This window comes from Mus musculus, chromosome 8 (genome assembly GCF_000001635.26).
Source record: "Mus musculus strain C57BL/6J chromosome 8, GRCm38.p6 C57BL/6J".
NCBI classification, from domain to species: domain Eukaryota; kingdom Metazoa; phylum Chordata; class Mammalia; order Rodentia; family Muridae; genus Mus; species Mus musculus.
The window spans coordinates 86647873-86674534 of NC_000074.6; the positions used below are offsets into that span (position 1 = coordinate 86647873).

Genomic DNA, 26662 nt, shown 5'->3' on the forward strand with positions numbered 1-26662 from the left:
CTGGGGCTCAGTTCATCATGGGAGTGCTGGTCTGCACACACGCTTGCTTACACTGCTAGCACCCAGAGGTAGCATTTGGCTGCTTTCACTTTCTTCCCACCTCTGTGTTTTCTGTGGCAGATGCTGCAGTATTTTTATACTGCATTGTGCACTAGGTTTGAGAGAGAATATTTTTATTTTGCGTATGTGTGCATTCTCACTACCCATGTCCTTATTCCCCAGGCTTCATTAAAGTTTATTCTGTATCTTCAGTAAGTGAATTACTTGTGCTGCCATAATGTTTAATCTGACAGAAGTCAGTCCTGAATAATAAAATATGCAAAACAATTGAGCATATATAGATAGACACTCGTGTGCTACATTTCCAAGGTAGTTTAAAAAAATTAGAAGTTTTTCTCCTCTAATAAGTACAAGTAGTAGTTAATCTTTCTACCAAAAACCCATTTATCTAATCAATTCATAGTAAATCAATGTTTTTCTCTGCTCATGAAAGCAGTACACTTTGCAGCAGTGTTCGAGGAGCTAGACAGTTGGCAAGCCACACGCTGTTTAGATGCAAGAGTGTCAGTAAAGGGGATAGATTTGGGTGTCGCCTAGGTGAGGATTTTCCATTTGATGTGAGGTCACAGAGACGGGTGCAGTGGTATATTAGCTTTATGATGCCATTCAGAGACTCGTCACCGTAACAGTGGTGACCGGGTCCCGGCGTGCTTGTTCTGATGGTGATGGTTATCTTCCTGGCTTGATTTCTAGACCAGTGCCCTGAATTTTGGAGATGTCACTTCCGGCTGAGGAATAGTAACAATACTGTACATGCCCAGTGCTATTAAAAAGACATGTGTAGAAGTAGTTTTCATAAAGCACAATTCAAGTGAGACCCGATTCCGATTGTCCTGACTTCTACTAAAAGTAGCTCCTGATCAGAGTCTGCTCTGTTGAGACCTGCTAGGTGGCTTATAGAGTTTCTTTCCCAGTCTTCATGAGATTGGCATTGGCACTGCTGTCCCATTTTATAGATGAGGAAACTGAGTCTTAGGTCAAATAATTTGTGCCAAGTTCCTCCTTACCAGTGGTGGTTTGGAGGCCCTGAGGGAGAAGAGTGCTAACAGCTGTGCTCTGCCTGTGCTCTGCAGTATGTACGACTCGGCTTCTGTCATCTGCCTGCTGCTCATAGGGGCTACAGCCATGATGGACTAGGAGCAGACGGGTTGTAGAGCCAGTCGGTGGTGTATATATACTGCGGTATTGGAAATGACTGTGTGAAGGGAGTTCAGGAGAGGTTTCTGAGACCCACTGGGAATTCAGCATGGTGGTGCTCACGCCTGTAACCCAGGATGATAAGTCAGAAGAATGACCACAAATTTGAGGCTACCCAGGTACATAGTAAATTCCAGGCCAGCCTGGGATACACTGTGAGGCCCTGTCCCAAAAACAAAATAAGACAAGAACACTAATCTTTCTCTTCAGAGAATTTTTAGTAAATACATAGGCAAGGAAAGTATGGGAAGTGTATTTATTAATTAGCTTTTTACAGTATAATGAAGAAAATAAATTTCTTTAGCTCACAGTTTTTAAAATTGAAAGTCCCAACAGCATTGGATAGGCTCTTTCAAGGACTGTCTTTGGCCACATCACATCATAGGAGCTGATACTGGAGCGAGCGATTACACTGATACCAGGAAGCCTGACACGAGGAGGTGAAGTCCACTGGTGTTCTCTTATAATAGCCCTCTTCTAAGAACTAGCTCAGAATTTGTTAGGAATATTTTAATTCCTTTATTAGAAACAGCATGCCCTCCAAGTAGACCCTAGTTCTTAAAAAGTTTGACTAAGTCCTGATATGGCCACCTGGGGACCTAAACTTTACCACATGGGTCTTTGAAGGACACTCAAGCCATATCTATACCATAACGGGGAACATGATGTTAAGAACAGTAAAGAAAGCTAGGCATGGTGACACATGCCTTTAATACCAGCACTTGGGAGTCAGAGGCAGGCGGATCTCTGAGTTTGAAAACAGGCTGATCTACAGATGAGTTCTACGGCAGCCAGGACTGCACAGAAAAACCTTGTCTCAGAAACAGACAAGAAAGAAAGGAAAAGCCTACAGGTTTGGAGGGTCTTGATTATGAATGAAGCAAGAGAGGGTTGGCTGCTGTCGGGAAAGCTGCTGACTGATAGATAGACTGTGATTAATCTTAGTTGTGGACAGAGAGGGTTGGACCTTTTCTGTGGGCTTGGGGAAGCGTGAGAAGTCCCAAGGACTTATTGGCTTGCACTGCTCTAGAAAGGGTCCTGGAATAACATTTTCTCCTTTGACTTTAGGTATAGAATTATAAGTACCTGTTTTTAAAATCATATCAAAAACAGAAAAGCAAGAAATGGTCCTTACCTCCCCACTTCTCAGAGGAGAAGGGGAGGGGGTTATGGGTGGGGGGTCCTGATAGGAGACGGGGAGGCTGCGACTAAGAGGAAAAGTGAGTAAATAAATCAGTGGGGGGAAAACCGAAATGGCCCTTAGAGAATTTGAGATGTGAACAACTTTCTTTCCTACCACACTTAACACTCAGAGTAGTGGCGAGCCTGTGTTCACTAGAAAAAGAATTTGAAAAAGTTCAGTGATTTCTTATGTTGTTTTTCCCATGTTCCATTCTCAAAAATTTTTATTATTAGTATTTAAATTTTTAAAAAATTTTCACATACTATATTTTGTGTTTTTACCTCAATTCCTCCCAAAATTTTACCTCTGTACCTAACCAACTTTATAACCCCCCCCAAAACAAAAAAACAAAACAAAAAATAAGAAACAAAAACCCCAGCAGACCACAAAAATGAAAATCAACATAAACAAGCAAAAACCGGATAAGACTAAGACTAAGGAAAAAAAAAAAAAAGCCCAAAGAAAGCATAATGAGACAAAAGGTCTCCAAAAGTACTATTGAGTTTGCCTTGTGTTAGCCAACTATTCCTGGGAATGAAGCCTGCTTAATATACCGAGGGAGACTCCATTAGAGAAAACTTTTTCCCTTTGCCATCAGGTATCAACTGATGATAGCTTCTTGGTTAAGGGTGGGAACCCAGAGGGATGTCTACTCCCCTTTGTCGGCTGGCTTGAACCTGTGCAGGCCCTGTGCATACTGTCACGGTCTCTGTGAATTGATACGTGCATCTGTCCTGCTGTGTCTGGAAGACACTGTTTCCTTGGAGTCGTTCATCACCTCTGGTTTTTACAAAGGTTGATAGCAATGGTGATACGACTCCTCCTCCTCCTCCTCCTCCTCATCATCATCATCAATTTAAAACAAGGTCTTGTTTTTCCAAGGCCAGCCTTACTTGCTATACAACCAAGGATAGCCTTGAACTTCCGATCAGCCTGCTTAGCTTAGGTGGTGCTGAGGATGAAACCCACGGCCTTGTGCTTTGCTAGTCAAGTGCCCTACATCCCCAGACCCTCTTTCTGAAGCCTTGAATGTGCTAGTTTCTTATTGTAAACAGACTCTATTGTATCTAGCTCCAGCGCTGGTCATCTTCCCTAGATAAAAGCCATTTCTGTGACAGTTTTTCAGGCGTTCTTGCTTTTTCAAAAGTCACTCTGTTCTGCCCTACTTCGTGCAGTCACGTGGCACAGTTGAGGCTTGCTCTGTAAATCAGCTCTGTGGTTGGATGGGCCATGATGTAACTACTGCTGCTCCACTTACTGGTGCTCATTCTCTTGCAGGCAGACAGCCCTTGAAACCCTCTCAGAAGCAACATCTGCTATCTGCCTGGTGGAGGCAAGGCTATAATAAAATAAGTAGAGAGCTTTAGCAAGCTTGCCAGCTCTGTAAGGGAGAGGCGCCTCTTTCAGTTGTGTAAACATGCTTACATCTGCTGTAATTACATAACGACTGATTCAAATGTGACAACACAGCCTCTAACATTTGCACTCAGATACAGGACTGAACTGAGTTATACCATAGTGCATCTAGGGCAGGAATGGAGTATAAGCACCATCTACCTCAGATCTACTTACTATAGTTAATATCACATTATTGCTTTTAAAAACAAAAGATTTGAATCGTTCTCCTTCAACCAGAACTATTTGACTTACAGTTCTTCCAGTGGTCATGGACAACTTGCAATTAGTTAGAATCAAGTAGGAAATTAGAATGAACCTAACACCTTTCGGTATATGGTAATGCTTTTACATACATAGAGCATCCTTCCTGTGTGCTGATGAGAGCTAAGAACTTGTAGTCCCAAAGCCTGGCTTCTCAGTGTTGTTTCCTCTTGATCCTCATTGCTGTGACTTTGCTCTCTGCAGGCGGACCTATGTGGGCAGTATGCCTGGTCGTATCATCAATGGCTTGAAGACCGTTGGGGTTAACAATCCAGTGTTCCTATTGGATGAGGTTGACAAGCTGGGGAAAAGCCTGCAGGGGGATCCTGCAGCTGCGCTGCTTGAGGTAAGGTCTAGAAAATTCCCTTTGAAGTCACAGTTGAGTATGAGTAAGCATAGGCCATATCTAAGCCATGTATAGATTGGTCTGTAGTTAGTTACAGGAAAAACAATGGCGTGTAGACTGAAGTCTGGAGCTAGTTACATCTACATAAAAATCACAAACTTCCTCCTCTTTGTGATGTCTTTCTTTTTAATTTATATGAAGTAAAATAAAATTTTAGACATGTTCTTTATTCACAGAGCACTGGTAATTTATTGCAGAAAGAAATGATAAAGTCTTCTTCTCCCAGGGCCCGTCCTTCTCCTGTGCTTTAGCCTCCAAAAGCTTTTGTTAATTTGCTCCATTTTCTAAATGCTTGACTTAGTCAGGCACAGTGGTACATGCCTGTAATTCTTGCTATTCAAAAGGCTGCATTCAGTGCCAGGCTGGGCTACATAGCAAGATCCCAAAAAGGGAGAGTGAAGCAGAGGCTGGGGGGGGCAAAAGAGGGAGCTCAGGGCTGCAGAACAAAACCACTTCATCTGTGCAGACTCTGCCAAAGGAAACTGAGATTTTTGCCTTCACGTTTTTGATTCCACATCTTCCTTTATAAATTGTTATCTCTTTTTTAGTTACCTCACTATTGGTCATTAGCAGTTACAGATTATGTGGTCCTTTTTCAGAGCTGAGCCAGGAGTCCTGTTCTTCCTTTTCTTAGACCTGCTTTTGAAAATCGCTTCACCTCTCTTGTGCTCACATCCACCGTTTCTGTTCTGCTCTCAGGACCGGCAGCCACTCGGGTGTTGTAGGTTTTACTGTTGTGAGTCTTCCAGTTGGAAGCAGTTGTTTTCTACCTGTGGCACATGGAGCCTCCCTGTGTTGTCCTTCACCTCCCACCATGTTGAATTTCCTGCCTCCCCAGTCTGTGTTTTGGTTTACCTCACTCTGTGTTGTTAACTCAAGAGGAGCTTCTGCAGGAAGCTTATGTGGGTGGTATTTTATAAACGCAGAATGTAAAGCAGCTTCATGTTTCCTCAGGAAATCTGACTGGGCATGGAGTTCTAGATGGAAATAATGTCTGTGTAGGGTTTTCCTTTGCCCCAGTGACTTCCTGGTTTCTAGTGTTGCCATTGGTAAGTCTGAAGTCACTATGCTTCTGCCCTGCCTTACTCTCTGAAAACTTGTGTGATGGTCCCTGAGAGACTTTACAGATGGCAAGGAAAACAAGCAGGGTTACATAGAAATGAAGTTGGGATCAGCTAAATTTAAATTACTGGTGCTGGGTGAAGACTTTGAGAGTCTGGCCTCAGCTCATATATTTTTGCCATATTTAAACATAGCACAATGTTGGTGAAAGTTTTCAGGTAACAGTTAGCTCAGCCTGGTGAGTACAAGGCTTAAGACATGTTTACATTGATTCTCTTTACACAGTGCATATGGCTTCATCTATTAGAAGAGTTCTTGCTGACCTAGAAGCAGTGCTCAAGATAAAGGTCTAGAGCAGTGGTTTTCAACCTTCCTAATGCTGACCCTTTAATATAGTTCCTCGTGTTGTGATACTCCCAACAATAACATTTTCATTGCTACTTCATAACTGTAATTTTGCTACTGTTATGAATCCTAATGTAAATATCTCTGTTTTCCAATGGTCTTAAGCAACCCCTGGGAAAGGGCCATCCAGCCTTCAAAGGGGTTGAGAGCACAGGTTGAGAGCTACTGGTCTGGGGAGACTGACTAAGGCAAACATAATCCCTGTGTGAGTCCGAATTTGACCTGACCCTGATACGACATAGAAATCACACAGGCTGTGGTATCTCACAAGGATGAGTTTTATGGCCTAGAAGTTATGCTCAAGGTTTTAGAGGAAAAGGGTCTGGGATAAGTAAAACATTTCTGGGAGACAGGTAGAGCCTGACCCATCAGACAGCAAAGGGTTACCAGGTTGTAAAACTACATCCATTCCCAGCATTCCAGGTGGAGGTCAGGTTAGACACGTCTTTCCTTTGAAGGATACCTGAGAGTTTACCTTCCTGACTTCTCCAGTGCTTATCTGTATGTACAAGCATGCTTTAGCCCTCTACAACAACTTAGAATCATCTCTTGATCTCAGTTGTTCAGCTTTATACAATATAATACATAATATGTATATATGTATATATGTGTGTGTATATATGTATGTATGTGTATATATATATACATATACATATATATATGTGTATATATATATATATATATATATATATATATATATATATATATATAAAATAACTTGCCTGTTACCTGTTTTGGGTCTCAGACATTTTTGCTGGTTCTTTAAAGAGTTTTCAGATTTTTCTTTTTTCATTTTGAAAGACTCTCTTTAATTCTTTTGTTGGTAATTTTTTGCTCTGTTTTGTTAGAACCCAACATTTTATTTCTATTTTACTTGTATGAATTTTTGTGGCACATATGTATGTATACCATGTTTGTGTCTGATATCCACAAGAGGGCATTGGATGCCTGTGGCTGGAGTTACAGATGGTGTGAGCCACTAAGTGGATGCTGAGAAGGGACTCTGGGTCCTCTGCAAAGGCAGCAAATGCCCTTAAGCACTGAGCAATCGCTCCATCTCCAAAGGTGGTAGATCTATAGCTGCCATGCCTTCTCATTCCTGTAATTCATCCCTTTTATTTTTTGTTCTACTTTCTGTGAGAACAACTTCAGCTTTATCTTTTAAAAAGGGAACCTTTTCATGTGTTAGTCATACCAAAAACATCTCTACCTATTCCTTTTTAACATCCTGCTTTTGATACGTAGAGGTAATTCTGTGAAAAAAGGTATTGATAGATTTTTTTTTTAAAATTAACTTTGCTTCTCTCTAAACTATTTGTTGTCTGTATCTTGTATTAGAGTCTTTCACTGGACTTCTGTTGTGTTTTTCTGTTGTGTACTTTCAGTTGTGCTGGAAACTAATTAGACACTAGGAGGAATGGAAAAGCCAGCCCCCTGGGTCATCTGTGGAACTCTTTCTACCAAAAGCAGTATTCACATTCTTCTTAAGCTCACATGGAACCCTCTCCAGGACAGAACAGATGCTGCACTGTGAAACAAGCTGTGATAAAAGTTAGAAGGATAAACGCGTACTGTGTGTTCTCCTAAAACATCACAGCAACTAGAAATGACTGTGGACATTGGAGGAAGTCACAAATACGTAGAAATTCACACACTCATGAGTAGTCAATGGGCCACAGAAGATACACAAAAATTAGGAAGTCATCTATAATGAATGAGAAGGAAACAGCCAAGAGAGTGTGTTCCAGGAGAGGGTATTAGACTGTTCTCACACTTACTATGATTCTATTGTTTAATGTATTATCCTAGACTGTTACCTAAACTGTTTCTTTTTTATTATTATTAGATATTATCTTTATGTACATGTCAAATGTTATCCCCGTTCTTAGTTTCCCCTCCGAAAATCCCCTATCCTCTCCCCCCTCCCCCCTCCCCCTGGTCCCCAATCCACCCACTCCCACTTCCTTGACCAGGCATTCCCCTATACTGGTACATAGAGCCTTCACAGGACCAAGGGCCTCTCCTCTCATTGATGACTGACTAGGCCATCCTCTACTACATATGCAGCTAGAGCCATGAGTCTCTCCCTGTGTTTTCTTTGATTGGTGGTTTAGTCCCAGGGAGCTCTGGATTTACTGTTAGTTCATATTGTTGTTCCTCCTAGGAGGCTGCAAACCCCTTCAGCTCCTTGGGTACTTTCTCTAGCTCCTTCATTGGGGACCCTGTGCTCCGTCCAATGGATGGCTGTGAGCATCCACTTCTATATCGAAGTGTCCACACTTTGGTTTTCCTTCTTTTTGAGTTTAATATATTTTACAAATTGTATCTTGAGTAATCTGAGCTTCTGGGCTAATATCCACTTATCAGTGAGTGCATATCATGTGTGTTCTTTTGTGATTGGGTTACCTCTCTTAGGATGATAATCCTTCAGATCCATCCATTTGTCTAAGAATTTCATCAATTCATTGCTTTTAATAGCTGAGTAGTAGTACTCCCTTGTGTAAATGTACCACATTTTCTGTATCCATTGCTTTGTTGAGGGACATCTGGGTTCTTTCCAGCTTCTTGCCGTTATGAATATGGCTGCTATAAACATAGTGGAGCATGTGTCCTTATTAAAAGTTGGAGTGGTATTGCTGAATCTTCCAGTAGAACTATGTCCAATTTTCTGAGGAACCGCCAAACTGATTTCCAGAGTGGTTGTAAAAGCTTGCAATCCCACCAACAATGGAGGAGTGTTCCTCTTTCTCCACATCCTCACTAGCATCTGCTGTCACCTGAATTTTTGATCTTAGCCATTCTGACTGGTGTGAGATGGAATCTCAGGGTTGTTTTGATTTGCATTTCCCTGATGATTAAGGATGTTAAACATTTTTTTAGGTGCTTCTCAGCTATTCGGTATTCCTCAGTTGAGAATTCTTTGTTTAGCTCTACCCCATTTTTAAATAGGGTTATTTGGTTTTCTGGAGTCCAACTTCTTGAGTTCTTTATATATATTGGATATTAGTCCCCTATCAGATTTAGGATTGGTGGAGATCTTTTCCCAGTCTGTTGGTTGCCGTTTTGTCTTACTGAGAGTGTCCTTTGCCTTACAGAAGCTTTGCAGTTTCATGAGGTCCCATTTGTCAATTCTTGATCTTAGAGCACAAGCCATTGCTGTTCTGTTCAGGAATTTTTCTGCTGTGCCCATATCTTCGAGGCTTTTCCCCACTTTCTCCTCTATAAGTTTCAGTGTCTCTGTTTTTATGTGGAGTTCCTTGATCCACTTAGACTTGAGCTTTGTACAAGGAGATAAGAATGGATCAATTCGCATTCTACATGCTAACTGCCAGTTGAGCTAGCACCATTTGTTGAAAATGCTGTCTTCTTTCCACTGGATGGTTTTAGCTCCTTTGTCAATAATCAAGTGACCATAGGTGTGTGGGTTCATTTCTGGGTGTTCGATTCTATTCCATTGATCTACCTGTCTGTCACGGTACTAGTACCATGCAGTTTTTATCACAATTGCTCTGTAGTACAGCTAGAGGTCATGTTGTTAAGAATAGTTTTTGCTATCCTAGGTTTTTTTTTATTCCAGATGAATTTGCAAATTGCCCTTTCTAACTCAGTGAAGAATTGAGTTGGAATTTTGATGGGGATTGCATTGAATTTGTAGATTGCTTTCAGCAAGATTGCCATTTTTACTATATTAATCCTGCCAATCCATGAGCATGGGAGATTTTTCCATCTTTTGAGATCTTCGATTTCTTTCTTCAGATACTTGAAGTTCTTATCATACAGATCTTTCACTTTCTTAGTTAGAGTCATGCCAAGATATCTTATATTATTTGTGACCATCTTGAAGGGCGTTGTTTCCCTAATTTCTTTCTCAGCCTGCTTATCCCTTGTGTAGAGAAAGGCCACTAATTTGTTTGAGTTACTTTTATATCCAGCTACTGAACTGAAGCTGTTTATCAGGTTTAGGAGTTTTCTGGTGGAATTTTTGGGGTCAATTATATATGCTAATGTGAGACCCCGGCTTAAAGCATTTCTTCCTGAAAGGTAGAGCCCCTAAAACATTTCCCCAAGCTTGTTTTCCCTGATCTTTAAAAATACAGCTAGAAAGAAGCTCTTTGTTCTCTATAGCCAGCAAAAAGCCTTTTTGTTTCTATACTGTACAACCAGAGATGCCTGCCTTCCTGTGCCGAGGACACAGAGATAAAAATTCAGAAAGAACTCACTCCCCACTCCTGCCTTGTAAATTTCACCAAGGACACCTAGAAGAGAAGAACTGTTCCCAACTCCTCCCAACTCTCCTCCCAACTCCTCCCAGTTCCTCCCAACTCCTGAGCTAGATGTTAAAAGCCCCCTACTGTCACCACTCGGGGTCAAACTCCCCTGCCCTGCATGGCAGAGGGACTTCGTCCTCAGCTAGCTGATAATAAAACCTCTTGCAGTTTGCATCAGGTGTGGTTTTCTCTCGGGACATTGGGGTGTTGGCCAGCTCATCCTGGGACTTGAGCAGAGGCCCAGCATCGGGGGTCTTACACTATCATATCATCTGCAAATAGTGATATTTTGACTTCTTCCTTTCCAATTTGTATTCCTTTGATCTCCTTTTTTGTCGAATTGCTCTACAAGTACTATATTGAATAGGTAGGTAGAAAGTGGGCAGCCTTGTCTAGTCCCTGATTTTAATGGGATTGCTTCTGTTTAGTTTGATGTTGGCTACAGGTTTGCTGTATATTGCTTTTATTATGCTTAGGTATGGGCCTTGAATTCCTGATCTTTCCAAGACTTTTATCATGAAAGGGTGTTGGATTTTGTCAAATGCTCTCTCAGCATCTAATGAGATGATCATGTGGTTTTTGTCTTTGAGTTTGTTTATATAGTGGATTACGTTGATGGATTTTGTATATTGAACCATCCCTGCATCCCTGGGATGAAGCCTACTTGATCATGATGGGTGATCATTTTGATGTGTTCTTGGATTCGGTTTGTGAGAATTTTATTGAGTATTTTTGCATCAATATTCATAAGAAAAATTGATCTGAAGTTCTCTTTCTTTGTTGGGTCTTTGTATGATTTAGATATCAGAGTAATTGTGGTGTCATAGAATGAATTGGGTAGAGGACCTTCTGTTTCTATTTGGTGGAATAGTTTGAGGAGTATTGGAATTAGATACTCTTTGAAGGTCTGATAGAACTCTGCACTAAACCCATCAGGTCCTGGGCCTTTTTTGTTGGGAGACTATTAATGACTGTTTCTATTTCTTTTTTGGGGGTGGAGTGCAGCGAACTTTATTGATGGTATTCAAGAGAGTAGGGAGGGCTCCCTAAGCCCCTTCTGTTATTATGGGGGTCTGGGGTGGAAATTGTGAGGGAGATGCTCAGTGTTGGGGGCCGAGTTGGGATAGGGACTCCTCAGCAACCAAGGGCCTCTCTCTTGCTCTCAGTGTCCTTGCTGGGGTGGGTGGTCCAGGGTTTCTTACTCCTTGGAGGCCATGTAGGCCATGAGGTCCACCACCCTGTTGCTGTAGCCATATTCATTGTCATACCAGGAAATGAGCTTGACAAAGTTGTCATTGAGAGCAATGCCAGCCCCGGAATTGAAGGTGGAAGAGTGGGAGTTGCTGTTGAAGTATCAGGAGACAACCTGATCCTCAGTGTAGCCCAGAATGCTCTTCAGTGGGCCCTCGGATGCCTGCTTCACCACCTTCTTGATGTCGTCATACTTGGCAGGTGTCTCCAGGCGACATGTCAGATCCACAACGGACACACAGGGGGTAGCAACATGGAAGGCCATGCCAGTGAGCTTCCTGTTCAGCTCTGGGATGACCTTGACCACAGCCTTAGCAGCACCAGTGGATGTAGGGATGTTGTTCTAGGCAGCCCCACGACTATCACGACTATCACGCCACAGCTTTCCAGAGGGGCCATCCACAGTCTTCTGAGTGGCAGTAATGGCATGGACCATGGTCATGAGCCCTTCCGCAATGCCAAAGTTGTCATGGATGACCTTGGCTAGGGGGGCTAAGCAGTTTGTGGTGCAGTATGCATTGCTGACAATCTTGAGTGAGTTGTCATATTTCTCATGGTTCACACCCATCACAAACATGGGAGCATGGGCAGAAGGGGTGAAGATGATGACCCTTTGGCTCCACCCTTCAAGTGGGCCCCGGCCTTATCCATGGTGGTGTTTTTAGAATTAGAATTTTGTTCATGTGGCTATCTTCTTTTAGGTTTGTTGAAAGATTACTTTCTTGCTTTTTCTAGATCGTAGTTTCCCTCCTTGTGCTGGAGTTTTCCCTTTATTATCCTTTGAAGGCCTGGATTTGTGGAAAGATATTGTGTAAATTTAGTTTTGTTATGGAATACTTTGGTTTCTCCTTCTATGGTAATTGAGAGTTTTACTGGGTATAGTAGCCTGAGCTGGCATTGTGCTCTCTTAGGGTCTGTATGGCATCTGCCCAGGATCTTCTGACTTTCATAGTCTCTGGGGAGAAGTCAGCTATAATTCTGATAGATCTTCCTTTATATGTTACTTGACCTTTTTCTCTTACTGCTTTTAATATTCTTTTTTTTTTTTAAAGATTTATTTATTTATTATATGTAAGTACATTGTAGCTGTCTTCAGCCACTCCAGAAGAGGGAGTCAGATCTCATTAAGGATGGTTGTAAGCCACCATGTGGTTGCTGGGATTTGAACTCTGGACCTTCGGAAGAGCAGTCGGGTGCTCTTACCCACTGAGCCATCTCACCAGCCCGCTTTTAATATTCTTATTTGTTTTGTGCATTTGTTGTTTTGATTAATATGTTACAGGAGGAATTTCTTTTCTGGTCCAAACTATTTGGAGTTCTATAGGGTTCTTGTGTGGTCATGGGCATCTCTTTCTTCAGGTTGGGGAAGTTTTCTTCTATAATTTTGTTGAAGATATTTACTGGCCCTTTAAGTTGGAAATCTTTGTTCTTGTCTATACCTATTATCCTTAGGTTTGGTCTTTTCATTGTGTCCTGGATTTCCTGGATGTTTTGGGTTTGTATCTTTTTGTGTTTCGAATTTTCTTTGCTTGTTGTGTCCATGTTTCCTATGGAATCTTATGCACCTGAGATTCTCTCTTCCATCTCTTGTATTCTGTTTGTTATGCTTGCATCTATGGCTCCTGACTTCTTTCCTAGGTTTTCTCTTTGCAGAGTTGTCTCCCTTTGCTATTTCTTTACTGTTTCTACTTCCATTTTTAGATCCTGGATGGTTTTGTTCAATTCTTTCACCTGTTTAGATGTGTTCTCCTGTATTTCTTTAAGGGAGTTAATGTCCTTATAGTCCTCCATCATCATCATAAGAAGTGACTTTAGATCCATATCTTGCTCTTCTAGTGTGATGGTGTATCCAGGACTTGCCATGGTGGGAGAGTTGGGTTCTGATGATGCCAAGTAACCTTGATTTCTGTTGCTTCTGTTTTTATGCTTGCCTCCTGCCATCTGATTATCTTAAGTGCTCTCTGCCCTCAATATATCTGATTGGAGCCTGTCCTTCCTGTAATCCCAGTTGAGTCAGAACTTCTCATAGTCCAGTTTTCTTTGGGATCCTGTGATGCTGAGATCCTGGGTGTGTCAGAGTTCTTGGCAGTCAAGCTTCCTCTGAGACCCTGAGATCCTGGTGTGACCAAGCTGCTGGGCTCCTAAGATCCTGGGCATGTTAGAGCGCCTGGAAATGGTACCTCCTCTGGGTACCGTGGGGCTGTCTGCTGAGTTTGAAACCAAGGTATACCAACACTGACCAGAAGTAACCTGAGCCACTGGTCGGGCTGGTCCCTGCTCCAGCTGTCCGCAGCCTCTGCCCCCCACCTCCCCCAGTTCTGTTGGAGCAGATGTTGTGTTCCATTCACCAGTGATCCTAAGATCCTGGGCATTCTAGGGCGCCTGTGGGGTGGAGAATCCTCTGGAGACTGTGGGACTGCCCACCAAGTTTGGGCCCAAGGTGTCCCAGCACTGGTGCCGACTGGAAGGTACCTAAACTATTTCTTAAACTTGGTGCTTGTTAGAGTCCATTTTTATAAATATTTAAATTTTGGAAAAGCTAGTATTTTGAGATCCTTTAGCTAACTTAAGTATCCTGCCAAATCTACAGGAAGCTAGATGCAAGTGTTTGTATAATGCCATCCATAGGATACTTCTGTACTGGAGGAATGGCCTGTCACCAAGCTCAACTGATCCTCCACTGTCTTCCTCAAAGGAATATTGCTACTGGCAAACCTCTGTGGCTCCTGTTTGCCCTGTAACCAGTCTATGCCTCCTTGAGGGTCCATCCCTTTTGCTCTGGGACCTGACCTTGTGTTCTCCCCCGTGGTATCTTTGGGGGAAAAAACATAGTATGAGTATCTCCTTCAACTGGAAGACACACGTTTATATACCACCACATTAGAAAGTAAAGTCAGATTTCACTAACAAATGCTGGGCAAGGAGGACACTATGAGAAGGAGGGGAGTCTTAGCTGGGTCACAGTGCCTTGTCTGATCATATATGGCACAGTCTTACGGCTTTCTGGATTCTCAGTAATAAATACAGAGCTTTAAAAACAAAGCAACCAACGAACATCTTATTTCCCAAGTTTTTCCTTTTAATGTTTTGTTCATTTTGTTTTGTGTGTGTGATGCCAGGGAGGAATTCAGAGCCTTGAGAGTGCTGTACAGATTTTTGCCGCTGACCACATCCCGGACCCTCTGTAGGGTTTTTTGGTTGCCATGTTAGTCCCAACTGGTATTACTGTAGCAAGCAGCTGCAGCATTAAACAGTTGCCATTGGTTGCTGGAGTAGAACTGATTGAACAAGTATTCTCTCAGGTCGAAGAGCTGTTCCAAGAACATGCCATGTGGGCTAAATACCAGCAGTTCTTCAGGGGCGAGGCTAGAGAGCTCTAATTCTGCTCTGCCCTATGGGGGGTTGTTAGGCTACAGGTTCTCACATTTTTCCTAGTTATAAAGCTGGCAGTTTCCTGGGTTTCTGTCAATTTGGGTAAGGGAGGTGGGGTTAAAACAATATTAAATACCACAGCACTTGAACCATTTGCAGGAATCCAGTGTTTTCCTGGACTCTGCAGCACTCAGCTTGATCTAGATTGGAAGGGAACATCTGAGGAGATGGGTCTGGCCTTTGTTGTGAGCAGGCTGGCTTGCTGCCTTTGTGAAGACACAGCAGTTTGGAGTTCCTGGCTCTGCTTCATCCCCTTGGAGAAACCCCAGATGACTTCAGTGCTTGCTTTTGACACTTCTGTTGTGGTTTATCTCTTCTTTACATAGCATGTATCTTCAAACTACTCTTTTCAGACATTTGTCTATGAATTATGTTTTCAGTCCTTTCATATTTGTGCCATAGCTTCTATGTGTTCTCTTCATAAAACATGGTAAAATTATGTCCTTACAGATGTGCACACATATGTAAACATTTTACTTGTATGCAAAACAAGAATGGGTCATCTATTAAGGCCACCACAACAAAATACTAGTGCAGATGACTTCTAAAAACTTGACAACTTTGAAGGCTGGAAGTCTAAAATCGGATGTTGTCAGGTTTCCTCCTAGGGCCTCTGTGGCTTTTGAAGGTCTGTCATCTGTGCATATGGATAGCTAGGGACACCCTGTTCTTAAAAAGACACCAGTTGGGGCTGGTGAGATGGCTCAGTGGGTAAGAGCACCCAACTGCTCTTCCGAAGGTCCAGAGTTCAAATCCCAGCAACCACATGGTGGCTCACAACCACCCGAAATGAAATCTGACTCCCTCTTCTGGAGTGTCTGAAGACAGCTACAGTGTACTTAGATATAATAATAAATAAATTTAAAAAAAAAAAAAAAAAAAAAGACACCAGTTAGATGGCATGAGGACCTCACTCCTAACCTCTTGTAACCTTAATTACTTCCTATAAAAGTTCTGTGTCCAAATAATCTCACTGTATGTGCCATCCCCATTAGTGTGATCAAGAGAATCCCTCACAGGCGTGCAGAGGCTTCCTTTAGTCGATTTCAGATCCAGTCAGGTTGACACCAATATTAACCATCACACCCACTGTCTACATTTTACGGAGAAAGAATTACTTCATCTGAACAGTCTGACAGTGTGATTTTTTTTTTTCTTAACCAAGAACATTTCATTAGTAGACCTTTCCTTGTACAGGTGAAAGTACTGTATTGATTTTACAATATTAAAAATTAAGTCTTAGAAAATATGAGACTAGGATCGTCTGAGAAATGTAATCTAGAGAGATACAATTAGTTTCTAAAGTTCAAGGTTGCAAGTAAAGGCTTTGACTTAAAATTAACTGGTAGCTTTGTTTTTGCTTTTTAAGATTTATTTATTTTAGCCGGGCGGTGGTGGTGCATGCCTTTAATCCCAGCACTTGGGATGCAGAGGCAGGTGGATATCTGAGTTCAAGGCCAGCCTGGTCTACAGAGTGAGTTCCAGGACAGCCAGGGCTACAGAGAAACCCTGTCTCGAAAAACCAAAAACCAAAAAAAAAAAAAAAGATTTATTTATTTTATGTGAGTGTACTGCTACTCTCTTCAGATATAACAAGAGGGCATCAGATCCCATTACAGGTGGTTGTGAGCCACCATGTGGTTGCTGGGAATTGAACTCAGGACCTCTGGAAGAGCAGTCAGTTCTCTTAACCACTGAGCCATCTCACCAGCCCTGTGGCTTTGTTTTTATGAGTTATACTTTAATGGGGGAATCAGAAGCAAGCAAAGGCTATTTTATGGTGAACTTCTGATGAATATTTTAACAAACTGAATTTGGTCTATTTGGTTTTGTGTTTTATTTTGTTATTTTATTTTCTTGAGACAGGGTTTCTCTGTGTAGCCCTGGCTGTCTGGGAACTCACTCTGTAGACCAGGCTGGCTTCAAACACAGAGATTTGTCTGTCTCTGCCTCCTGAATGCTGGGAGCTGGCCTGTGATGAATATTTAAGCCATGCAATTTCCATTTTGAATATGTATGCCCTAGAGAGCTCTGAGTGAATATATGTTGAAGGTTTAGGACAGGTCTGAGGATTTGAGGACATGAGTGCCTGTAACCTGGAGTCCATGAGCCTGAAGATTATCTCCTTCATACAACGTTAGTCGTTTTAGGAAACTAATTACTAAGGGGACCAGGGGATTGGCTCAGCTGGTAAAGATGCCCGCTGCCACCCAGACCCATGTGATGAAAGGATGAGTTACGCAAGCTGCCGTCTCACCTCCGTGAGGATAGTGGGATGCACATGTCCATACACACAAAACAAAAAGTTAAACCAAATGATTAAGACTAATTATTAAATTAGATATTACATGAGGTTAACCATTTTTGAGGTTCATTGGTGTTTTAAGAAGTCAGTTTCTCATTGTGTTATATAAAATATAGTAATGATTTGTATAAGTTTGTTTTATGTGGAATCCTTCCAGATAAAGGATTTATAATCGACATTCAGATAATGTTTGAAGAGGAATCTACTGATTATTAATTTACCTAAGAATTTTAAAATAATCTGCCTTTTACTTTAGATTTCAGCTATGGTACCAAAAGTAAAAGTGGTTCTTCAGGGTAGGTAGCTTGTGGTCCACATGAGCTGGTGTTGAAGAGATCCGAGGACAGATCAGCAGTGCAGAGTTCATGTCTGTGTGCTGGTGTGCCCTCCTGGCTTCTAGTTATTTTGACAATAGAATGTGTGGCATGTTTTTATAAAGGATTTAGAATATGAGGTGGTCAGGATTTTTTAATTATTTCTGTGTTTATCAGCTAACTATTGAACAGAAATGTCAACTTTCTGATACAGTGCATGGGTTTTAGATTGGTGTTGGAACTAAGTTTTCTTAAATGTTATTCATTCTTTCCTAGGTGTTGGATCCTGAACAAAACCATAACTTCACAGATCACTATCTAAATGTGGCCTTTGACCTTTCCCAAGTTCTTTTCATAGCAACTGCCAACACCACTGCTACTATTCCACCTGCTTTGCTGGACAGGATGGAGATCATTCAGGTTCCAGGTACTCCATTCATACGCATAGAGCCCACCTTCTCTTTTGAGCACACCCTTTAAAGTCAGTCATGCTATGGACTTTCAGTTGTCCGGAAGTTAATTTGTCACTAATCTTCAAGTTCTATACAAGGGGTATAAACCATCTTTTCTGTAGAGTCAGCGTTGAACAAAATGAGTGAATTTGTTTGTTTGTACCTCAACAGATTAGAGTGTGCGTTCTGGATGACATCAGGAAAGAGCTAGCGTTGACTTCATGTTCACCTGAATGTCGCCTTCAGGGATGCTAACTTCTTAGAATGTCAGATGGTCTTCTCTGAAGCAGTTCCCCAAATCATAGATGAAAAAGACTTATTTATACAAAGCCAATATCTAAAATCCTATTACAGCATCCCTCTCTATCAGGCTTTGATGGGTCTGCCTTTCTTTCTGGAAAAATATTACACAATAATTGACTCTAACGTTCCCCTGGATGACTCTGGCCTCACTCTCCCCAGAAAGCTCATGGTGCCTTCAGGCTGCGCTCTTCCTCTCAGAGATGATGTCAAATAGTGACACATTTGGTTGTGTTTCAACCATATCTTCTCCTCACTGTACTGTAAAAAAAAAAAAAATACCCTTTTAAGTTATACTCAGATCCTAACCCTTTCACTTTACTTAATTTCTCAAAATTATTTTGTCTTATAAAAGATCCAACATCGGGGCTGGAGAGATGGCTCAGAGGTTAAGAGCACTGACTGCTCTTCCGAAGGTCCTGAGTTCAAATCCCAGCAACCACATGGTGGCTCACAACCATTCGTAATGAGATCTGGCACCCTCTTCTGGAGTGTCTGAAGACAGCTACAGTGTACTTACATATATACATACAATAAATAAATAAATAAAAACCATCTTGTCTAAAAAAAAAAAAAAAAAAAAAAAAGATCCAACATCAATAAGTATAAGTATTCACTAAGTGAAAACAGGGTAGACTCTAAATATATTCACATTTTAAATGTGGTAATGTATTTTTCATTCTAAACATTTTTACTCTTCCTAATGTTAACAGAATTTCTTAATTACCTGAAAACCTTTTTAATTAGTTTTAAAATGTGATAAGTAAACTGTTGCTTTTGTGTATTTATATGGCTAAAGTAATCCATGAGCTTCAGAAACTACAAAGGAAGGCAGCCAGTTCATGAGCTGCAGTGATGCACAGTGAGGTGATCAGAGGTGAGCTCTGTGATGCTGCCTCTTCCTTCAACAGCTCCGGTCATCCTGTCCTCTAGCATGTGATGTTTTCAGGCCTCTTCTTCCTGCCCAAAAGACGAGTTATCAACCCATATTTGAAACCATTGTTTACTAGACAGAGAGGGTACATTAGGTGGGATTTGTTTTTTCTTACAGAATTTAAAGATGAAGTAAATCTGCTTACTGGGGCTTCTTGATCAATAAGAACATAAAGGCTCTTAAATATGTTTTATTTATACATATATATATATATATACTGATTTAAACTTCCTTATTCTGGTTACAGTGTCGGTTGAAATAATAGTTCAGCTCATTCTAAATCTCAGATCTAATGAATCCGCATTTAATCCATTAAAAACTGTAGCAAAGGCTTGAGAGATAGTTCAGCTTAGAGCACTTGTTGCTCTCACACATGAGCAATGTTTGGTTCTCAGCACCCACATAGTGACTTACAAACATCTATAACTCCAATCCCAAGGAATACTACATCTTCTTCTGATTTCTATGGGCACCAGGCATGTGCATGGTACACAAATGTACATATACCCAAAATATTCACATACATAAAGTAAATAAATCTTAAAAACTAAAGAAAATTTGGCAATATAGAAGCCTGGTGGATACTTAGAGAAAAGGGCTCTTCTTTTCCAGGGTACACACAGGAGGAGAAGATAGAGATTGCCCACAGGCACCTGATCCCTAAGCAGCTGGAGCAGCACGGTCTGACTCCTCAGCAGATTCAGATCCCCCAGCACACCACTCTGGCCATCATTACCAGGTTAGTCTTCTGGAAGATGGGGTTTTATTTTTTGAGATGGGCTTTTTCTGTGTAGTCCTGGCTGTCCTAGAACTCACTCTGTAGACCAGGCTGGCCTTGAACTCACTGAGATCCGCCTGCCTCTGCTTCCCAAGTGCTAGGATTAAAGGTGTGTGCCACCACCACCCAGATAAAGGTGGGATCTCTTTCTTCATGCCAGTAATTTACTGAAGGTCTGTGCACTGAAGAAACATTTAACTGGCATCTTAGAGCATGAATTCCTCAAACAGCTGAAAACATTGCTATAGTTATGATTAGCTCTGAAGAGGAGGAATTTCATAGTGAAACCATTTGGTGAAAATGATTTTCATTGAGCAGGAACTTCTACTTTACCACAATACAAACTAAGGGATAATTTAATAGTTATGAACCAAGCTCCTGAAAAATATAGAAGTGGTTTTTATGCACATGGTGGCACACACCTTTAATCCAAACACTAGGGCCAGAGGCAGGCAAACCTCTGAGTCCTAGGCCACTTCTAACTTGGTCTACAGAACAGGTACCAGAATAGTCAGCGCTATACAGAGAAACCTTGCCTTGGGAGAAAAAGCAAAAACAAAACAAAACAACAATAACAACAACAAAAACCCTTAAGTCAAGCTGCTACTTTCAGACACCCTTTTTTTTTTTTCTTTTAGGTTTATCCTTTTCTTTTCTTCTCTATAAGACTTAAAAAAAAAAAATCCTTGAGGTTATCAATGTTGAGACTTAACACTGGAGTGATAGAGAATGTTCTTCCCCAAAGCTGCTACCAAGTGCTGAAACCTGTGACAAGTACTGCATAAGTTTTCTGAGTAGAGTCTGGCAGAGCTATGTAGGAAAACCTGAACTCTTCCTTCCCTCCAATCCCCCCTCCCCCCAAAAAACACGAGTAAAGTATTACTTCATCTCATTTTATAGGTCATGTGTTTGAATGAAAAATAGACCCTGATGGGAATTTATGTTGGCCATAACCTTTTGCAGTTTTCCTGGCTCACTATGACAGATTGATTGCACCCTCTGAACAACATGGGTCTGCCAAGAACTCCAGCAGCCCTTTCCTAGTAACTGTTGTTTTCAAGAAATGTGAAGCTTCCCTTCATGCTTGTTGGGCCTCTCTCACTGCTTGTGATCTGTGCCAACTTTTCTCCAGGGCTATTTAGTTATATTCAGAAAGTAGGTCTAAGTCAGACCCAAGAGTTTCTTTTTCTTAACTTGTTTTGACATATACTGTGTGGATAATGCCAGAAGAAATAAATTGAATGATTAGCCAAAGTCTTCCAGCAGTGACATCACTCTGGGCTTCTAAGAAGCAACTGAACCTTTATGCTAGTGTCTGAAAAGGGGGCCCGATTGAGACGACACCTGACTTGACTACTTCTGAGACTGATGCTGAAGAGTTCGTTATTTGCAGTTGCCAGTTACTGCCTCTTACACACTTAATATCAAAACATGAGATTGTAAAAGCTGTAGACATTAGGGGCTTTCTTGAACAGTCTTACTACTTCTAATACTTTAAGCAGAACACCACAGCAGACAGTGCACTGGACACTACTCCACTTAAGCTCCAGGCACTGAGTTACCAGACACGGGACACATTCTTGGCCAGAGCTTTTCATCCTTTGCTGTGAGCTGTAGTCAAGCTGCTGTTCTTAGCCCCTCCCTCCCTCCCCTGTCAAGCTGATTGGAACCTTGTAGTTCTCCTGTGGGCGCTTACTGCGCTCCCCTTCCTGGTGAGAATCCTTATTGTTGTATGTTTCACAGTTTCTGTTCTAAGAATTTAAGATACCTTACAGAGACATCTGAGGCCTCTGGAACATTTCCTTCTGAAATTAAAAGGAAATATTTTCAGGTCTACACACTATAAACAGACCTCTTCCTCAAATTAAATGTTGCTTTTCTTTAGTACTCCCCATGGGTTAAGGACACAGATCAGTGATAGAATGTTTACTTCACGCACATGGAGCCCTGGATTCAGTCTCTAGTGTTGCCTGCCCCTCCCCACAGACATTTCTGTTAACTTGCTTTTAAGATTTTGCCTCTCTGGTTATTTGTCTCTTGAATGAGCCCTGGAATCCTGCAGTCCTTTGTGCAGCTCCATTACTAAGCTGATGCTGAGGAAGCCACATTAGTTATTTTTTCGAATTAATTTTCTGGTTAGGATACAAAGCAATGAGTTTCTTGTGATAGTTTCATGCATGTTTATTATTATTTTACAATTCAGACTTTATCCCCCTCAAGGTCCACCCTCTGACTGCTCCACATCCCATACCTCCTCCCCCATCTCCAAGAGGATGTCCCCATCACCCCCATCCCCACTCCATCAGACTTCCTCACTCTCTGGGGCCTCAAGTCTCTTGAGGGTTGGGTGCATCTTCTCTGACTGAGTCCAGACTCAGCAGTCCTCTGCTGTATATGTGCTGGGGGCCTCATATCAGCTGATATATGCTGCCTGGTTGGTGGTTCAGTGTTTGATAGATCTCAGGAGTCCAGGTAAGTTGAGACTGCTGGTCTTCCTACAGGAGTGCCCTCTCCCTCAGCTTCTTCCATCTTTTCCCTAATTCAACCAGTTAAGTTAAAATATCTGCATCTGACTCTTTCAGCTGCTTGTTGGGCCTTTTGGAGGGCAATCATCCTAGGCTCCTGTCTGTAAGCACACCATAGCCTCAGTAATAGTGTCAGGTCTTGGAGCCTCCCCTTGAGTTGGATTCCAATTTGAGCCTGTCACTGGACCTCCTTTCCCTCAGGCTCTTCTCCAGTTTTGTCCCTGAAGTTCTTTCAGACAGGAACAATTCTAGGTCAGAGTTTTTGACTGGGATGGCAACCCCAACCACTTGATGCCCTGTCTTTCTACTGGAGGTGGACTCTACAAGTTCCCTCTCTCCACTGTAGAGCATTTCATCTAAGGTTCATCCCTTTGAGTCCTGAGAGTCTCTCACCTCCCAGGTCTCTGGTACATTCTAGAGCCCCCCCCCCCCCAAGGTTGCCTGTTTCCAGTCTTTCTGCTGGCCCTCGGGGCTTTAGCCCTGTTTCCTCTATCCAGTACCTGATCATGTTCCCCTCTTCCTCTCCCTGTCACCTTTTGCACCCAAGTCCCTCCCTCCCCTCCTCACCTCCTGTGATTGGTTTCTTCTCCCTCCCAATTTGGATTGAGGTATCTTCACTTAGGCCCTTCAGCTTGTTAACCTTCTTGAGTTCTGTGGATTGTATCCTGGGTATTCTGTACCTTTTTTTGGCTAGTATCCACTTATTAGTGAGTACATACCATGCATGTCCTTTTGGGTCTGAGTTACCTTACTCAGGGTGATATTTTCTAGTTCCATCCATTTGCCAGCAAAACTCATGATCTCCTTGTTCTTAATAGCTGAGTACTATTCCAAAAATATGGAACGCTTCATGAATTTGCATGTCATCCTTGCTATATTGGTCATGCTAATCTTCTCTGTATCGTTCCAATTTGAGTGTATGTGCTGCCAAAGTCAGCACATGCACATATATCCTTATACTTTGTTCTTGCTGCCCCTTTGTCTGCCCTCCATGTCTGCATGGTCTCCTTCTTCTTTCACGTATTTCCTCTTCTGCTTTTATGTCTGTTTCCATCCTTCCCTTCTCTTCTCATAGTTCCCCCACCCCGTCCTTTTCTACTGTCATGTCACACACACACACACACACACACACACACACACACACTCACAAACTCAAGTCCAGATTCTGTATTTGAGAAAAAATATGTTACTCATTTTGAGTATGGCTTATTTCATGTAACATGAGTGATTTCCAGGTGCATCCATTTTCCTGCAAGTGTCATAATTTAATTCTTTACTGCTCAGTAAAATTGCACTGTGTCTGTGTACCACATTTTCTCCATCTGTCTATTGATGGACAGGTAGGTTGGCTTCATGTTTTGACAACTGTTAGTAGTCCAGCAATCAACATGTATATGTAAGAATCTCTAGTGTGCTGACTTATAGATCTGCAAGTATCCACCCAGGATTAGCATAGCTGGATTACCTGGTAGTTCTAGTTTGAATTTTATGAGTAACTTCTATACCATTTGTTCTCAACTTGTGGGTTGTGACCCCTTTGTGAATCTAACGACTTTTTCATAAGGATCACATATCATATACCTTGCATATCAGATATTTACATTATGATTCATAACAGTAGCAAAGCTCAGTTAGTTTTATGGTGGGGGGTCACTACAACATGAGGAAACTGTATTAAAGGGTCACAGCATTAAGAAGGTTGAGAACCACGGCTGTACACTGACATACAGCGTTTCTTGTCAGCATCCCTACATCCTCGCCTACATCTGTTGCTTCTCTGATGACAGCTGTTCTAACTGGGTGAGATGCAGTCTCTGTGCAATTTTAATTCGCATTTCCTGATGTCTGAGGATGCTGACTACTGTTTAGATCTTCATCTGCTGTCTGGGTTTCTTGCTCTGAGAACTGTCAGTCTATCCCATTCGTTAGTCTGTTTCTTGATTTATGATTTGGAGACTTTTGTTCTGGTTTTATTTCTGTCTTGGGTTTTAGAGGGTTTTAAGATTTGTTCTTTTGTGACAGTGTACCAAATAGCCCAGGCTGGCCTACAGCCCATGAAGATGACTGTTGAGTCCCTCAACCTTTACCTTCTCAGTGCTGAGAGTGCAGGGCCACCAAGCTCCAGTCGGTCTCTCTGATTCCTTCAGCGCTATTTCACGAAAAATAAACTTGGAACCAAATTACATTGACTCATTGTGATCAGTAAGCTCCTAAATATATCACCAAGAAATAAGTGGTGTTTAATGTACTGCCAGATTTATTTTAGGTGTCTGTATTGCACAGCCAAAGATTTGGTTTTAGATAAAGGGTAATAGTTGGAGGTTATGTAAGGAAATAGTTGTGGCTGAAAAGACACCTTAATATTTAAAAAACAACAACACTAATTTTAATGAAATATATCATGTGTGGAGACATTAGCATTTTTTTTTAATTAACTTTCAAATCTACATTGTTTTTTAGGGAACTGGCTGTCCTTTTTTCCTTATTTACAGATGGTATTTATCCAAAAGTAAAACATTTTTATTTTAACAGATACACCAGAGAAGCAGGAGTCCGTTCTCTGGACAGAAAGTTTGGGGCTATTTGCCGTGCTGTGGCAGTGAAAGTTGCAGAAGGCCAGCATAAGGAAGCCAAGCTGGACCGTTCGGATGTGGCTGATGGAGAAGGTTTGTGGCTTTGTTCTGTTATTCTCAGTCTGGCAGGAAAGGCCAGAATGGTGCTATCAGTTTAGTATGGAGCAAGAAGAGGATATCGGTCCTTGAAGCAAAAGAGCATACAACTTCAGCAATAGTGTGTCCACTGAGTACGGAGTAGCATAAGGTTTATGTTTTTTTTCTCAAGACTCTTTTACAAATAGCAAAGAGTTAACTCTTCCTCAGTATTCTTCAGTATTGCTACCTAAATAACATAGTTATTTTCTCCAGATTGCTACAGTGGGTACACTCTACATGAGGTTTGGTGTTCTCTTTTTGAATTGGTGCAGGCAATTGTTACATCCTTAAATAATTTAAAATAATGTTATTAGAAGCCAAATCTAATCATACCTATAATCCCAGAACTCCCAAGGCTGATGCAAGTTCAAGGCCAGCCTGTTCTATATAGTAAGAGCCTGTCTTAAAATTACTGATGACGATGACGATGATGATAAGCTGTCTAAGTCTGCCAACACATATCTCAAAACACTAGAAGAGATTCATGTGTTTTTCTCACACAGCTTTTTTATAGGTACATAATTAAATATAATACAATTTTTCTGAATAATTCTGGAGGTACTACCCTAAGGAGAGTGTCACCACTGCAGATGTTCAAATGCATGTTCTTCCTTTGTTTCCCAGTTAAAGTATGCGTCTTCTTGCCAGAAGGAAAGTCTTTTTCTTAATTTTTTTTATTTTTATTTTATTCACAATGGTATGTTTTTGTGTGCATGTATGTCTGTTTGAGGTTGCCAGATAGAGTTACAAACAGTTGTGAGCTGCCATGTGGGTGCTGGGAATTGAACCAGGGTCCTCTGGAAGAGCAGTCAGTACTCTTAGCTGCTGAGCCATCTCTTCAACCCTAGAAGGAGATTCTTAAGGAGATCTGTCATCACAGCATGTTGTTATATAATTTGCCAAAACTTGCTTTTGTAACATTTAGTGGTAAGGAATTGAACATTACTTCCTAGGAAACAGATTAGAGTTCTACCATTTCCAAAACTCTTTCCAGAATGCAGTTAGGTAAATGTGAGAAAAGAGCCGTACTGTGTGGAAGTCTTGGTAAACCAGACGGTGTTTCGGTGCACAGAAGGGGAGGTTCTCACATGACCCTCTTGATTCTGTGTGATCTTACCTGCTCCCATGTTGCACCTCACTGTTTATTCTTTCTTGAGAATAAACCTCAAGTTTAGCTGAGTTGAAGCAATATAGTTATACTATGTAGAATATGGATATTGAAATCTAATTGTTTCTTATAAGGACATAAAACTTCTGTTGTCCTGTGTATGGTTTCTGTCTCCCAAGTTCATATGTTGGAGACTTAGCCTCCAGTGCAGTCTTGTGAGGTGGGGACTCTGAAGAAACGATGAGAAGCTAGGAAGTAGCTCAGCGGTGGTGCACTTGCATGGAGCCATAAGGCCCTGGGTTCTATCCTGAG

The 26662-nt window shown here is 41.6% G+C and overlaps 1 protein-coding gene and 1 non-coding gene across 3 annotated transcripts in view; one reads left to right on the plus strand and one right to left on the minus strand.

Annotated features, from left to right (window-relative positions):
* Positions 1 to 26662, plus strand: part of Lonp2 (lon peptidase 2, peroxisomal) — a 92594-nt gene that overhangs the window by 23830 nt on the left and 42102 nt on the right. The window contains exons 1-5 of one of the 2 annotated variants that reach the window (NM_001168591.1): positions 3697 to 3773; positions 4304 to 4445; positions 17819 to 17969; positions 19841 to 19967; positions 25064 to 25197. In NM_001168591.1, the coding sequence (NP_001162063.1) occupies positions 4323 to 4445; positions 17819 to 17969; positions 19841 to 19967; positions 25064 to 25197 (535 nt within the window). In that variant the 5' untranslated portion in view covers positions 3697 to 3773; positions 4304 to 4322. 2 annotated transcript variants of the gene reach the window in all.
* On the minus strand, positions 23364 to 23471 carry Gm22305. The gene has a single exon (XR_003947655.1). It is a non-coding gene; the product is annotated as a U6 spliceosomal RNA (small nuclear RNA).